The 14,296-nt window shown below is 34.2% G+C and overlaps 1 protein-coding gene across 1 annotated transcript in view; it reads right to left on the reverse strand.

Annotated features, from left to right (window-relative positions):
* Nucleotides 1-476: 476 nt before the first annotated feature.
* LOC145239848 (exosome complex component RRP4-like) overlaps nucleotides 477-14,296 on the reverse strand; it is a 40,490-nt gene continuing 26,670 nt past the window's right edge. Inside the window, exons 7-9 of the mRNA XM_080103400.1 lie at nucleotides 11,861-11,989; nucleotides 6,012-6,098; nucleotides 477-559 (exon numbers count right to left, since the gene is read on the reverse strand). Of these exons, the coding sequence (XP_079959526.1) occupies nucleotides 6,018-6,098; nucleotides 11,861-11,989 (210 nt within the window). The 3' untranslated portion in view covers nucleotides 477-559; nucleotides 6,012-6,017. The remainder of the gene's footprint in view (nucleotides 560-6,011; nucleotides 6,099-11,860; nucleotides 11,990-14,296) is intronic.

Below are 14,296 nucleotides of genomic sequence, written 5' to 3' on the forward strand. Positions count from 1 at the left end.
TTCAGCATCTGCTTTCATTTGCCAAAAGATAGCTTTCAAACTACAATTAAACGCAAGACGGCTATACAGTAATATGTGGAATGCAAATAGTTATGAAAAAGTATTGAAGCCACTTTACTCTAACCTCTATCTGCTCAGATGTGGTCAAAATCTTAAAAACTGTAAAAATATAGTACTGGGCAAAGGAGGGGTGGGGGAAGAACACACAACGAGTAACATTTTTTTGAGTTTTCCTTCTCCCAGACTACTTAATAAGACTTGTAATTTAGTCAACTCTACTATTTAATCTGACATATGGATTCACACGTTTTCTAAAGGTATTAAGTGAAAGTGATACAGCAACTCCGATTGAACTCAAACACAACACACAAAGTTCAAACAGGTAAACCAATGCTCAACTTCCTTTCAATAGAAATGAGAATTAAAGTGAGAATCAAACGCAATGGTTTTAAAAAAAAATGTGGAATACAAAACAATTATTCATTTTAAAAAAAGTTTTTTATTTTTGTTTTAGTTCTTTTATCCAAACTTCTTTTATCCTCTTCCTGACCAAAAATATCTGAAAAATAAGAACAGTTAAACAATTTAGAAAGCCAAAAAATTTCTATGAAATGTTTAAAGAAAAAAAACATAAACGCAAGCAAGAGAAAGAATGGATACATTTTTAAGATGCATTCATCCAGTCTGTGCGTTTATCGACAAAAATGTTATTTCTTCATTGGCTTTTTGGCTAGGAGGAATGTGTAGTACATGTTCTGATACTACATTTCCTCAATTCAGACAATATTTTGTGAGCTTGGTTTTCTCTATATTAAAAGCCAATCTCATGAGCAGGCAAGTCAGGAGGGACAAAAATGCGATTTCAAACTTAAAAGACCAACACACAGAAATAACTAATAGAGATGCGATAATGCATCTAAAAATAGTACAAATTAAAAACTTAATTAAAATGAAGATCAGAACAAAAGAGATTTCTTTGAAGATTAAATTAATTATACATAATCACATTCCAGGAATTATATATATATATATATATATATATAAATATATATAGTTTTTCTGATGTTTATATAATTATATATAAATCAAATATGATAAATCTAAATATAGATTTGAAAGGAAATGGTTGTCATTGTTTGTCTCAAAGAGTGAAGATTTATAGTTAATTTCAATGAAAGCACAAATTTTAATGGTATCTTCTAAAATTAGATTTATCTCAAAGCACAAATTGCTTTTTTGACAGCCTTTACGAAATGCCTTCCTCCTTCAAAATATTTTTTTCTTCATAGTGAAGAATGTATGACATGAATGATGATCACGTAAAACATGTAATATTTATTGTGCCAATTTATTAATTACCAGCTGGGTTTGGCGTTGCTTCATAATTTCCTAGAATTCCTAAATGACAAAGGAACAGCAACCTACAATGTCTTTTGTTTCTTACTAAATCAACTATTACTTACTTAATCAACTATTTTAAATTACACTTTCTTTAATCTTGCTTGGGGAAATCAAAGCCTTAAGTATCCTGCCCCCACCTTACAATCTAACGCTTAACAAGTTTGGCAAAATAGAAATTGATTTCCTAAATTCAGTTTGGGTCCATAACTATTTTTTCATCCACATTTCTAATTAAACTTATATTGTAAAAAGCATTTGTGGTCTTTAAAAAACTCATCTTCTCTTATATATTACTGAACGGGAGGGGAGAGGGTAACATGCTTTTAAAGTTAAGTGTAGAGTTATTGCAATGTTATGTAGCATTACTTAATTGTTTGTAACATTCAGTGAGGGAATCTGTTTGACCAAATTAGATTAGCTGTAATCTTCTCATTGACACATTGTAATAGTGACATCTACTTGTAAAGTAACAATATAAGTTTGTGTCTCTCTGTTTCCTTTGGTTCTATAATGAAGTAAGAAATAATTTTAAAAAAAAAAAACATGAACAATATAGTTGTTCAATGGCTCATGATTTTTGATGCTTTATTCTTTTACTGCATGTAAAATTATAGATAATGAAAGCTTCCCATTGTCTGTTCCCCAAAAAGGAGGAGAACAAAGACAGAATTTTATAAAATAGTCCGAACCTAATTAGTCCACCTGCTAAAGAGATAGACTTTGCTATCCTCTTTGTCACACTTAACTTTGAAGTTCATTTTGCAGAAATTTAAATGTAATTTGTACAAATGTCCATCTGCCCAATTGCCTAGCACACTTGCTCACTATAAATCTGGCCCTTATCACAGCAAAAAAAAAAGAAAAAACTTTTTTAACTATCCAAACAACAGCATCACTTTGGCTCATAAGAAGGGGAAGTGAACATTATAGCTATGATTGGCTATACAACACTCATCACAGAAACACGTAGAAGTGTTGCATGCGATAACAGCTTTCATGGCAATGATAAGCCAGAACGGACTAGAAGTTGTATTTATTTGATCATATGCTGTGTAATTTGAAAGTTGAAATAAAAAGATCTGTAGCTTATTTCCTAACCTTGTGCATCACTGCATTGATTCTATTAACTTTTGATCATCAAACTAATCGCAAATGTTTTTTTTATGTTTTCAAATCATAAAATTTTTATAGAATCTTTGTTTTGAAAACAAAAATTTGAAAAGAAAAACATTATTAGTGATGGGACGATTTCAATAGTTTTCTCCCCAGTTCCAATACAGTTACTGATTTTGATTCCATTAACAAAAACAGCCAGAAGAACACAAACACAGTATAAAAGTAATACAAATTCCCTGACCCCTATCAAAAGAATTCATTAAATGAGGTGGATTTAAGTTAATTTTTAAAAATTGGCTAATAATTTGTTTAAGCAAGTTATATATATATATAATTTTGCGCTTGAACAAATTGTATAAAAAAATGGATATGTTTAGTTTTTTTGTTTCTCAGTGATAATTTATAAAAAAACAAAAAAAAGAACAAACAAATACACAGTGAGAAATTTCCTTTCATGTGATAGACAACAAAACAAAAAGATGATCAGAAAACAAATATATAACAATTGTTACCAAAGGCAAGATAAGTTACTCTCCTACCTACTTCGATAAGTTTTTGTGTTTTATCTTATTTTAAAGCATTCATTTACTTTGAAACACAATTGGTGTTAAGTTTTGAATTAGAACAAGAAAAAAAATGGCTGATATTAGACAGTCCAATGGGAAATCTCGATAATAAATCAAAAATCGAAAATTAAACATAATATTGGTAGAATGTTACATTTTTGTGCAATTAGTGACATACATTTATTAGGTAAATTTCTACCAGCATTTTCTTTTAGATTTTAGCAAATAAATAATTCAAAGTGTAGTGTTTGTTCTGGTACAACACTTTATTTTTTCTGTCCTCAGTCAGTGAAGAAGAAATCCTTCTAGACTGAGGTAATTTTTATTTTTCTCCCAATCTAGAATACTGCTTCTTGGAAAACTAGATTTTGTACATTAAAAAACAATTTTGTGTCTAAATCGGCTTCTGTGGAGAGACAAATAAGTAGGATAATGAATTAATAATATTCTTAACTAAATCACTACCCTCCAAAATTAGATTCCATTTTTTAGGTGATTATGTATGAACACTCTGAAAAACTTGGCAGAAAAGAAAAAAGAAAAATAATTATTTTAGAATTTAGACAAATTTTGTGTATAAATTTAATTATTTTCCCACTCACTAGAAAAATATAAATCGCTTAAAAGGTTGGTACTCCCCCCACCCTCAAAAAATGTACAGAATTTATCTCCGATAACTATTCCAAAACACGAGAATGACTCAGAAATAGGGGCCTCAGTTAAATTTACACATGAAACTCTAGATTTTTCAGAGTTTCCACACATAATCACCTAAAAAAAGTAGAATCTAACTTTTGTTTAGGGAAGAATTCCGCTGATGACTTTCGTCTACAACAAGTTTTTAGTAAAAGAATCTACAAGGGGTGTGCAATTAGTAATGCCCCTGATCCACTTCCCATAGCAGTAGAGAAACGAAACTTGGCACAGTTATTAGTCTTTCTCTACATAGGAACCAGAGTTATGCATTTCTCCCATCGTTTGATGCAGCTCTGGAGACCGTTTTTGTAGAACACCCCAAGTTGGTTCTCCAACCACAACGTGACTTCAGAAATCAAGGCTGTATTATCTGGGAAACGCTTTCCTTTCAAAAAAAACTTCATGGCTGGGAAGAGGTGAAAGTCAGAGGGTGCAAGGTCAGGAGAGTAGGGAGGATGGGGAAGGATTTCATAACCACACGCCCGTGCTTCTGATCTGGCGACATGCGAGTTGTGGACCGGAACGTTGTCCTGCAGGAGGAGGGTACTTTTTGCTGATCTTTCCCCGCCTTTTGATTTTCATAGCGTCCCTTAATTTCCTCAAAAGTGAAGCATAATAGACTCCTGTAATTGTGATACCCTTTACCAGGAAATCTGTCATCACTACTCCGTCCTGGTCCCAGAAGACTGTGAGCATGACCTTGCCAGCAGAGAGCTGCACCCTTGCCTTCTTTGGAGGTGGTGAGTCCAAGTGCTTCCACTGCATTGACTGGACTTTGGTATCTGGATCATAGTGATGGACCCAGGTTTCATTCTGTGTAATCAGTCTTTTGAAAAACTTTGACTCATCTTCTTGGCACATCTCCAAGCGTTCTCGCTTCTGGAATGGTGTGAGCAACCTGGGAATCAATCTGGCAGACACCTTATACATATGCAAATGGTCATGAATGATAGTTTCCATAGACCCTGGACTAATCTTGACATTTTGGGCTATTTGGCGAATATTAATGCGCCGATCTTCCAAAATGGCAGCCTCAACTTGACGGACAGATGCCTCATCAATGGCAGAAGGGGGGGCGACCAGGTCTGGGAGCTGTTTCCACAGACTTCCAGCCATGTTTGAATTCACGATGCCAGCGTTTTACAAGGTCATATGATGGGGCATTATCACCATAAGTTTCTTTCATTTCATCAAAAGTCTCCTGTGGTGTGCATCCTTTCAAATACAAAAACCGGATCACTGCTCGACATTCAACAGGCTCCATTTCACACCTGACTCAGTTCAAACACCTGTAAAACAGAAACCACAATTGGTTCAGAGCTGTAATTTGCCACATAACCCGTAGAGATATAAATCATTGCACATGCAAAATTTCAGCTAGATCAGACAACTGGAAGTGGGTCAGGGGCATTACTTATTGCACGCCCCTCGTATTTCTACATTTATATGAAAATATAAAACATGTTAATAATTAACTTTTAATTCATAAAACACATTTTTAATTGCTTTTAGATAGTTTTTTTTTAATACATACTTATATTTTTATGTTGACAGGCCATTTTTCAGTCTTTCACACATTTGTGTATTTGTGTCTTGTCAGTGGAAAGAATATAAACTATCAAAACTGTTTCAATAATATTAATAACCAAGAATTATTTTGATTATTCATTTTTATTACCTTTTATTTTCACCGCATCCACTTGTTATATATTTAGAACTTATTTTTTAAACCAGTAAATAGTAATCATACTAAATACTACTAATACTACTAAATAACAGGAAACTCAAAATCAAAAAAAAACCTGATGCCAAAGTGTGTTTCTCATAAAGGCATGAAAATCACTTTTCATACTTTGTAGCCACCTTTTGACTGGTTTGTCAATGCTGAATGTTTTTTTGTTCTAAGTAAAATAATTTATATTGTACTTTTGTTATTATGATGTATCAATATTAATTTTATTGGTAGATTCAAAACTATAAATATTCATCATTTTATCATCAGTACCAGCAATGGAAAATTATTAAGTTTAATATATTTTTAAAGAAACGTTTCTGGAATTGGAAATTAGGCTAATTTTTTTGATTTCAAAAAAGTTCTGATTTTTCTGATCCCAATCCATCATCTCAACAGTATTAATTTTTTCAAAAGGAACTCAACGTTACAAGAAAAAGAAAACAACACAAAATTGCAAATGTTTTGTAAAACAACCAATCATTTTCATTGATCCTGACCTTTAATCAAAATCCTTCTTGTTCCAACCGCAGCCGCGTTAATTCCACAATTTCATCCATCACTTCAGGTTTTAAGAGTTCTTTGATCTAAACAGAAAAAAAAAATTGTAGAATTACAACATAAAGTAAACTCGATTTTATAACTTTTTTTAAAAAACATATTCAACCCAACAAAACAAAGCGGTTTGCCACCGAGTCATAAGCAACTACTGTGAATGGGAGACAATGACTACAAGCAAGTGTTTGTTTACATTACATTTAAACTTCTTCAGTCAGTGAAGCAGGAAATATAGATAGAATTCCAAGGTCTAGCAGTTCGAGGAAAGAAACTATTAGAGTAGAAAACTCTCCAGCATTGAGGAAACCTCAATAGTGAAGGCATTTTGTTGCTTGTCAGGTTAGTCAAGGGTATTTACCTCAAGGAGGCACCAGCACTATGAGTTTGTTGGAGCACATTTCATTAAAATACTTGAATGCAACATTGCAGTGATGGGACAGTGGTTGGAGCTTGTTATTATTCCTAAGCAAAACTGTCATTGGACAGACTATTTTCCTGAACGAGTTCATAATTAAAGGATACTTTAACTTAACATCAAACTCCGACCCCCAAGATAACCATAGGTATGGAATATGTGCCTACATTAAAGATGGATTTTTATGTGGTAGAGACATCTCCAGAGAAAACCCTAAATTACTCTATATGTGCTTCCAGGTGACACTTGCTCACACCACTGTGTTTATATTTGCACTCTATCACCCCCACAACAGCGGAGTTACTATCTTTAAGAGAATATCTGAGAAAATTGACCACATCCTGTCTGCTCATCTTTTGGCTAACATTCACATTTGTGGAGACTTCAATGTTCACAATATGGAATGGTTAGCCCATTCAAACAAGACAGATGATGAGGAAAGGTTCTGTTATGATTTCTCCATTGCTTACGACCTCACTCAGATTGTTCATCAACCAACCCATGTGCCCGACATAGACAATTAGTATACAAGTCTCCCAGACCTTTTTCTCACAACTTGCCCAGAGCTATGTTCATCCTCAGTTCTGTCCCACTGGGATCTTCTGACCACTTGGTTGTATCAGTCGATAAAAACGAAATGTAATAAGTCCTCAGACATACATCTCCATCGTACTTAATACTCTATGGCTGACTGGGATAGCTTCCATAGATTTATATCAGATCTTCCTCTGCATTACATGTTTAAAAAGAATGTGTCCTCTATAGTATCAGACCTACCCATGATGTAATGGTTAATTGTAGATATAGACCACTTCATACCCTTCAAAAGACTCCAGCAAAAACCTAGTAGCTAACTGTGGTTCTCTCCAGAATGTGCTGCTGCCATTACGCACAGAAATCATTTTTTCCATTGCTTCCAACGTAATAAATGTACTGAGATTAAAGCCGCTTTCATGACTGTTCAGCAACTACTATAAAACAGTAATAAAGAACACGAGAGAGTTGTATGCTCAGTCTGTTAAATCCAAAGTAGCTGAGCAATGGCTTGGTTACCACCAGTTTGGCAAATAGCAAACAGAAGCATGTGCCAACTGAGCTGAGGTAATTTTGTCAGCATCAGACAAAACCAAAATCTTTGCCAAAAACTTTACAGCTAATTCTACCCTAAGATCATTTGTAGACATTTCTGCTGACAACACTACCATCTATGGCAACACTTCAAAGGCCAAAACGACCAAATTTTCTCTGATTCTTTCTTCTCTGATCTTGAGCACATTGTAGAATGGGGAAAGAAGTGGCTGATTAATTTTAATGCATTTAAAACCAAGCTTCTATCTTTACATCATCAATGCTCTGATCCCTGTTTGGCATCAACTGAAATGAATGGCTCTTATCTTAGGGAGACTTCATGTTTTGACAAACTTCTGGGCCTGACCTTTATTCTTGATCTGAACACATACATCAAATCCATTGCCAAGGTCACTCCAGTAGATATCTCATTACTGATGCAATTCTCTATCTGTATTAGAGCCAGGTATGTCCGAAGATGGAGTACTGTTGCCACATCTGGGCAGGAGCTGCTAGCAGCTTATCCTACCTTGTGAGAGTTCATAACCTAGTGGGGAATGCCCTTTTCTCTTCCCTGCAACCTCTTTCCCACAGAAGAGATGTTGCAAGCTTTGTCTCTGCTTTATTGTTATTTTCATAGCATCCCACATTCTCTCGCCAAACTTTCAAGAAAAACACTCGTCTATCAATAATTCCCCCACTCTTTATCTGTGCTTAAACCTAAACATGAACAAAGCTTCTTTCTTAGAACTGCACGTCTGTGGAACTCTTTAGTTTCTCTGCTTTCCAGCTAACTACAATATGGTTATCTTCAAGTCCAACGTAAACAAGTTCTTGATGAATCGTCCTTTTAAGTAATCCAATTTACCAAATTTCCACTAACGAATACTATGATATTGTCTCATTGACTAATGTACATCCATTAACTCTTATCCTCGGGTGACCTTCGGGCCTTGATGAGTGGTGACTCCTTTGTAAAAAAAAAAAAAAGCTTATTAGATGTGAGACCCTCTTTTAGGACTTGGTCCAATAGAGAAGTTAGTAGTTGGTACACCAGACTATATGAAGCAACAATGTTCATGGCCGAATGGTATTTTGTAGAGATATAGATTACTGTCAGGTGCGAGTATTTATCTAGTGCAGTAGAGGGAGCCCACCTTCTTTGCAGCAGCCTTTGCAATGTCTTCAATATATTTGTTCCTATTCATATTAACTGTGAATGTTTAGCTGAGGAGTTTGAATGATGAACTCTCAGCTAGAGTGTTATTAAAATCATTTTTGAACAAGACAATGATTATCTGTCGTTGATTCAAAATCTGTTTATCTTTGTAAATAATATGATAGTTAAAAAGAAAATCATAGTTAACATAAAACTCAGAAATGAGTTTTAATGATACACAAAAGATTTTAAACTAGAAATGCATCATGTATTCTGTCTTCAGTCAGAGGAGGAGTAATCAAAACATAAGAATAAGCGAAGTAAATATTTTTAAATCTATATATATAAAAAGCAAAATGTGTGTGCCATTTTGTGTATGTCTCGCAAAGGCTTCTTTCACACACGCTCCCGGGGTCGTTACTATTGCTTACAACTGTTTATATAGCCCCTAGATAATAATATCTACGATTTGGGAATGCGGGTCGCCTCTACATTTATTTACGTTAACTTTTATGAGATTCGCGCTATTTCTCTCTGTCGCCTGTTTGTCCTGCTTTTTAGTATAAAATAAAGTGAAACTAAATTCAAACCGTTCATTCTCGGCATCGCGCCGGGAAACGTCCAGAAGGAATCAGCTTTGATCAATGTGGGGACAAAGTTCACTTATATCAGACAATTGTTAATCAATCTGGACAATGGGGAGCTGGTTTCCCCTCCCCAACATCTGTTGGGAAAAAACCCAGTCAAAGTTGGGTAAACAAACCCAAGTTAACTGCGTGACTTCTATTTGACCTCATTAATTAGGTCAAATAGAAGCAGCAGTTAACTTTTATTGCTGTCACCTGTCAATAGTTAAATAAATAAATGCAAACGTGTTTCCCTTGTATGTCTCCGTGGCCCAGTGGTTAACATCGTACGTCTTTTTTTCACACTTTAATTTCTAACTTTGCCTCAAAGGTTCGGGTTCGATCCTCATACTCACCTACCAAAACTTTTTTTTTTATTTTAACGCCCACCCACCTCCAGAGTTTGGATTTACCCAAAACCACACACACCTCAAAACACCCGGGCATCGCCGGGTACCCCCTACTAGTATTAAATAAAAATTAAATATTATATAAAAAAAAGTTAAAACTTAAAAAAATCGAAAAAAAAAAAAATAAAAAAATAACTAACGTAAGGCAAACGAACAATGTTAAATGTAAAAATCGGAAAAACAAAAAAGAAAACAGAAAAACGAACGTTAAAACTTCTTTAAAAAATCTGAAAAATAAAAACAAAAAAAAAACGTGAAAAATGGCTTAAATAAGCCTGTTTCAATATTAAAATTTTAAAAATCGGTGAGTACCCGGTGTTGCCCAGGTGTTTTTGGGTGTGTGGTCGGTCGGGGTTGGGGGGTGTTAATGAAAACCTAAGAATAAGCGAAGTAAAAAAAAAAAAAACAGAAAAACGAATATTACGTGAAAAATAGCTTAAATAACCCTGCTTCAATATTTAAATTTTTAAAAAATCGAAAAAAAAAAAAAGACATCTCATACCACGATTCGAACCCAAAACCTTTAGATAATGACCCAGCGCTCTAACCAACTGACCTAAGATGACGTACACAAAATGATGTCATTTTTTAAACTCTGTAAACTAAATCAGGTTACGACGTCGTATGACGCATGCGTAGAAGCGACATTGTCATGAGAGGACGGATTTTGCTGACGCATGCGTTGTTGACCCCCCCCCCCCGTCGAAAATTGTCGATTTGAAGGTGAAAAAGTTAACGTTTTTCTTTCTATCTCTCTCTCTCTGTTTGCGTTTCTCTCTCTCTCTCTCTCCCACTTCGTCTTCCTTACTCTAAAGACTGTTACTAAAAAAGAAAATGGCGTCTGGCTGTTTTTTTTTTGTAAAAACTTTGATCGTTAATATTTTTTGTAAGCGCATTTTTTTTTTTACTTCACATTTTTGGCTTGTTATTTTTCATTTAACTATCGTATCTAACTATTTTGAATGTGCTAATAACTTTGATAACGTTGTCATAGCGTAGAAGTTCATAGTTTAGCTTGTGTGAGGGGTAAATTTTTTTTTACCGATAACAACAATTTTTAAATTCAGACTGCCATTAGAGCTTGCTGACGTCAAGATCACGTGACATGACTCAGCGGGTTTTAAATACAAATTGACCCAAAATAAACGGCCCCGTGTATACTTTATGTAGAAGAGTTGGCGCCCGTATTTTTTGGGGTAGTTATAAATCGATTTAAAAATATGTAATGTTTAACATTAAAATGTCACTTTTTTGGGGAGGTCCCCCCCCCCCTGCAGAAAATCGATCAGTTGACGCACTTCTGATGGTCCTTTTGAGCTAATTTTTCGATATTTGTCGTCCGGAGGGTGGGGCTTTAATATGATACCAAGTTTGTGAATTTTTATTCCGTTGGTCAAAAGTTTTTAGCAGACACACAAACATACATACATACATTTTCGTTTTTATATATATAGATGAGCGAGGGGTACCCGGCGTTGCCCGGGTATTTTTCGGGGTATGTGAAAAAAAACAGGTTCCCGTGAAAAAAAAAAAACAAAGCCTTCACGACGCGCAGTTGGAAAATAGTAAAGTGTTAAAAAAAAACAGGTGCGCGTTTTTGATTGATGTGATGGCGGTAGGTATTCAGCAGTAAGCATTTTGTGCGGGACAGTTTTGAATGAGGTGAATAAATCGGTTTGTTTGTTTTTAAAAACCCGCTCCCTGTTTATTAGGAGGAGCGAAATGAAAGCTACAGTCTGATATGATGAAGTCGACATTGAACAAACGTTACTTAGCTCTCTTGAGACAACTGGCTTTCGGCCTGTGATTAGAGTAGAGTTTCGCTTTTTTTTATACCGAAAACCGAATGTAACACGTGCCGATGCGGGAAATGTCGAATAATTAACGTTTGAAAGTCAATGAAATTAAATAGACAGGCGAGCTCCGTGGGTAACTCTGAGATATTACAATTTATAGATGATATAAAAAGTTTTAAGAAGTTGTGAAGCGAGCAAGCGCTTCTCTGAAAGAAGCCTTTTGTGGACATCGAGGAAAAGCGTACATACATACATACATTTTCGCTTTTATATATATATATATAGATTACAATTTGATTTTTAAATAAAAAACTTACTGAAAACTTTTGGGAATTTTCATAGGTGTATAGAATGCTTGTGTCAAAAATCATCATTTTGTTCTGGCTGAGGGCTAGCACACAATTCCTCATTCGTGAAATCACTTCACGATCAATGCGTGACACAGGCTACAAAAGAACCAGAAAAAAAAATTTTTTAATACGTAGAGACAGCAATAAATTTATACCAGCTCACATAAATTTTCCAAAGGTTTTGATCAAATTATGCAGTGAGGGACAAGACAAAGTAATATTAAGATGATAGCTGAATAGGGGAATATTTGAGAAAATGGAGCAAAGAAATACACGTTTTTTATAGGTTTTTATTCAAAGTAGATAGAACAAAAACAAATGTTTCATTTTTAGTAGGAGAAATGGAGTGAAGATCATTACATGCAGAAGTTTCAGAAACATTTAGTAGACAGAAAGTATTTCACCTTAGTTCAATCCTATTAGAAACTTAACTGATCTCATAAGAATAAGTTGTAAAAATTTGGTTTGTCTGTTTTAATGGCATATTAACCGTGTTTTGGGTTATTTAATGTATTTAATATTTTTTGCTAATCATGTTCTCCCCAAACAAAACAAATTGCTGCTGAGACATGTGAATTACAGACCATGCCTACAAGGACACTTTAAGTAGGGAGTTGAGCAGCGAGATATCTGTTGATATTACATTCAAATTTCTGCATATCGTTACAGTGAGGAAACAGGGAGGAAATTCGAGTCTTGCAGTTTGTGAGAAGAAACTATTAGAATACAAGGCTCTTTAGCATTTGAGAACTTTTACAGTGAAAACATGGGGTGAGGGGAGTAGTATATGTTTGTCCCTTATGAAACCTTTCTCTCAGGATTACCTTCTCCTTTGGGGTGAAGTAATCTTATATGTGTTCTGCTGATATATCATTTCCCCAAGCATTAACTCCTTCTTTTTAGGAGGAGGCTGGTAGTGCAGCATAGTTTGCCATAATGCCATCCTCTCAGTCATTACCTTCACCTTTGGATTTCAGTGTAGTATCTGTTCATTCATCATGATAGTATCCTCCCAAACAAAAATATATGATTGAAAAGAGCAAAGATTTTTGCTAGTAACAGATATTTTGTTTGTGATAGCTGACTAATTAAAACATGCAAAAAAACGTCATCTTATTTGAATAGAACGATGGTTGGTGATATTTCCTCCTTATTTAAATATGAAGCAGAGTGTTAATACTGTCAAGAGAAGAGTCTATTAGACAAGCATGATGCATAAAAATGACACCTGGCCACTGAGGGTTGAGGATATGTATTGCATGAAAATGATATGGTGGATGTGTAACAGGATTAGTTTCGATGGCACCCAGAGGAAGATTAAATCTGGGCAGGATGTGTGTAGAACAGGAGACTTTGTTAGTTTGATCACATTGAAAGAATCAGATTGGCCTATGTAGAGCAGTTGAAGTATCAGCATCAGTTGGCAAGGGAAGACAAAGAAAAACATGGGAAGAAATAATAAGGATGGATTGGAGAGAAAGAGGGATAAATAAAGACTTGGCCAGAGATAGGTTAGTTTGGAAGTCAATTTCTAAAAGTTGTCCAGCACTTGTGTTGTGTCCTGAAAGGGTCATTAAGAAAAACATGGATATTGGTCAGAAAAGGTTGTTTGTATTGAGAACAAAAACAGAATATACACAGAACAACAGTCATAACACTTAACATTAAGACGGTATACTATCAGAGCTTTATTCAAACAACTGAAGTGCCACACCAGTCGGTACCTCTCGGTATATTTATACAGTTCAGAAGAGTTGATAGTTTGCGCATGAGTGAGTCCCCACAACATGCTAGCATGTAAATCAGATATCAACATCAATATAATGATGATGATGTTGATTATTTTTAGATTTTATAATGATGATGATGTTGATTATTTTTAGATTGGCATTAAACTGGATCCATAGCCATTATATATATATATATATATATATATAAAGATATGTGTAAATTATTCTTATAAAATGTAATTTTACAATTTGATTTTTTTAAATAAAAGTAGTAAAATATTGAAAATATCAAATTTAATTGTATTTTCAAATTTCTTAATGGCAACCTTTGCAAATTTTGCACAACAAACTTTGTTTTTAAAATATAAAATATTGACAATTATAGTAAATTAACATTTATACTTTTATTCTTCAGACTTAAATCAATCTGAGAGTAGATGTTAAAAATCTTATTTTAAAAATGTTTAATTTCTTATCCAATTTGAACAAAACAACTCATCACCTTGATTTCAATCTGACTTGGCATGTAGAGTTATTGGCTCAGAATCTGTTTAAGTTATATAAAATTGACAACACTAAAAATATAATGGTTTAAAGAAGTCATTTTGCATGAAAGTGGGCACTAATCAAAATCTTTAAGAAAATCAAGTTATAAAGTTTTAAATGATGCATC

Source organism: Euprymna scolopes, chromosome 19, assembly GCF_053919585.1.
Source record: "Euprymna scolopes isolate OS-2025 chromosome 19, ASM5391958v1, whole genome shotgun sequence".
Taxonomy (NCBI): Eukaryota; Metazoa; Mollusca; class Cephalopoda; order Sepiida; family Sepiolidae; genus Euprymna; species Euprymna scolopes.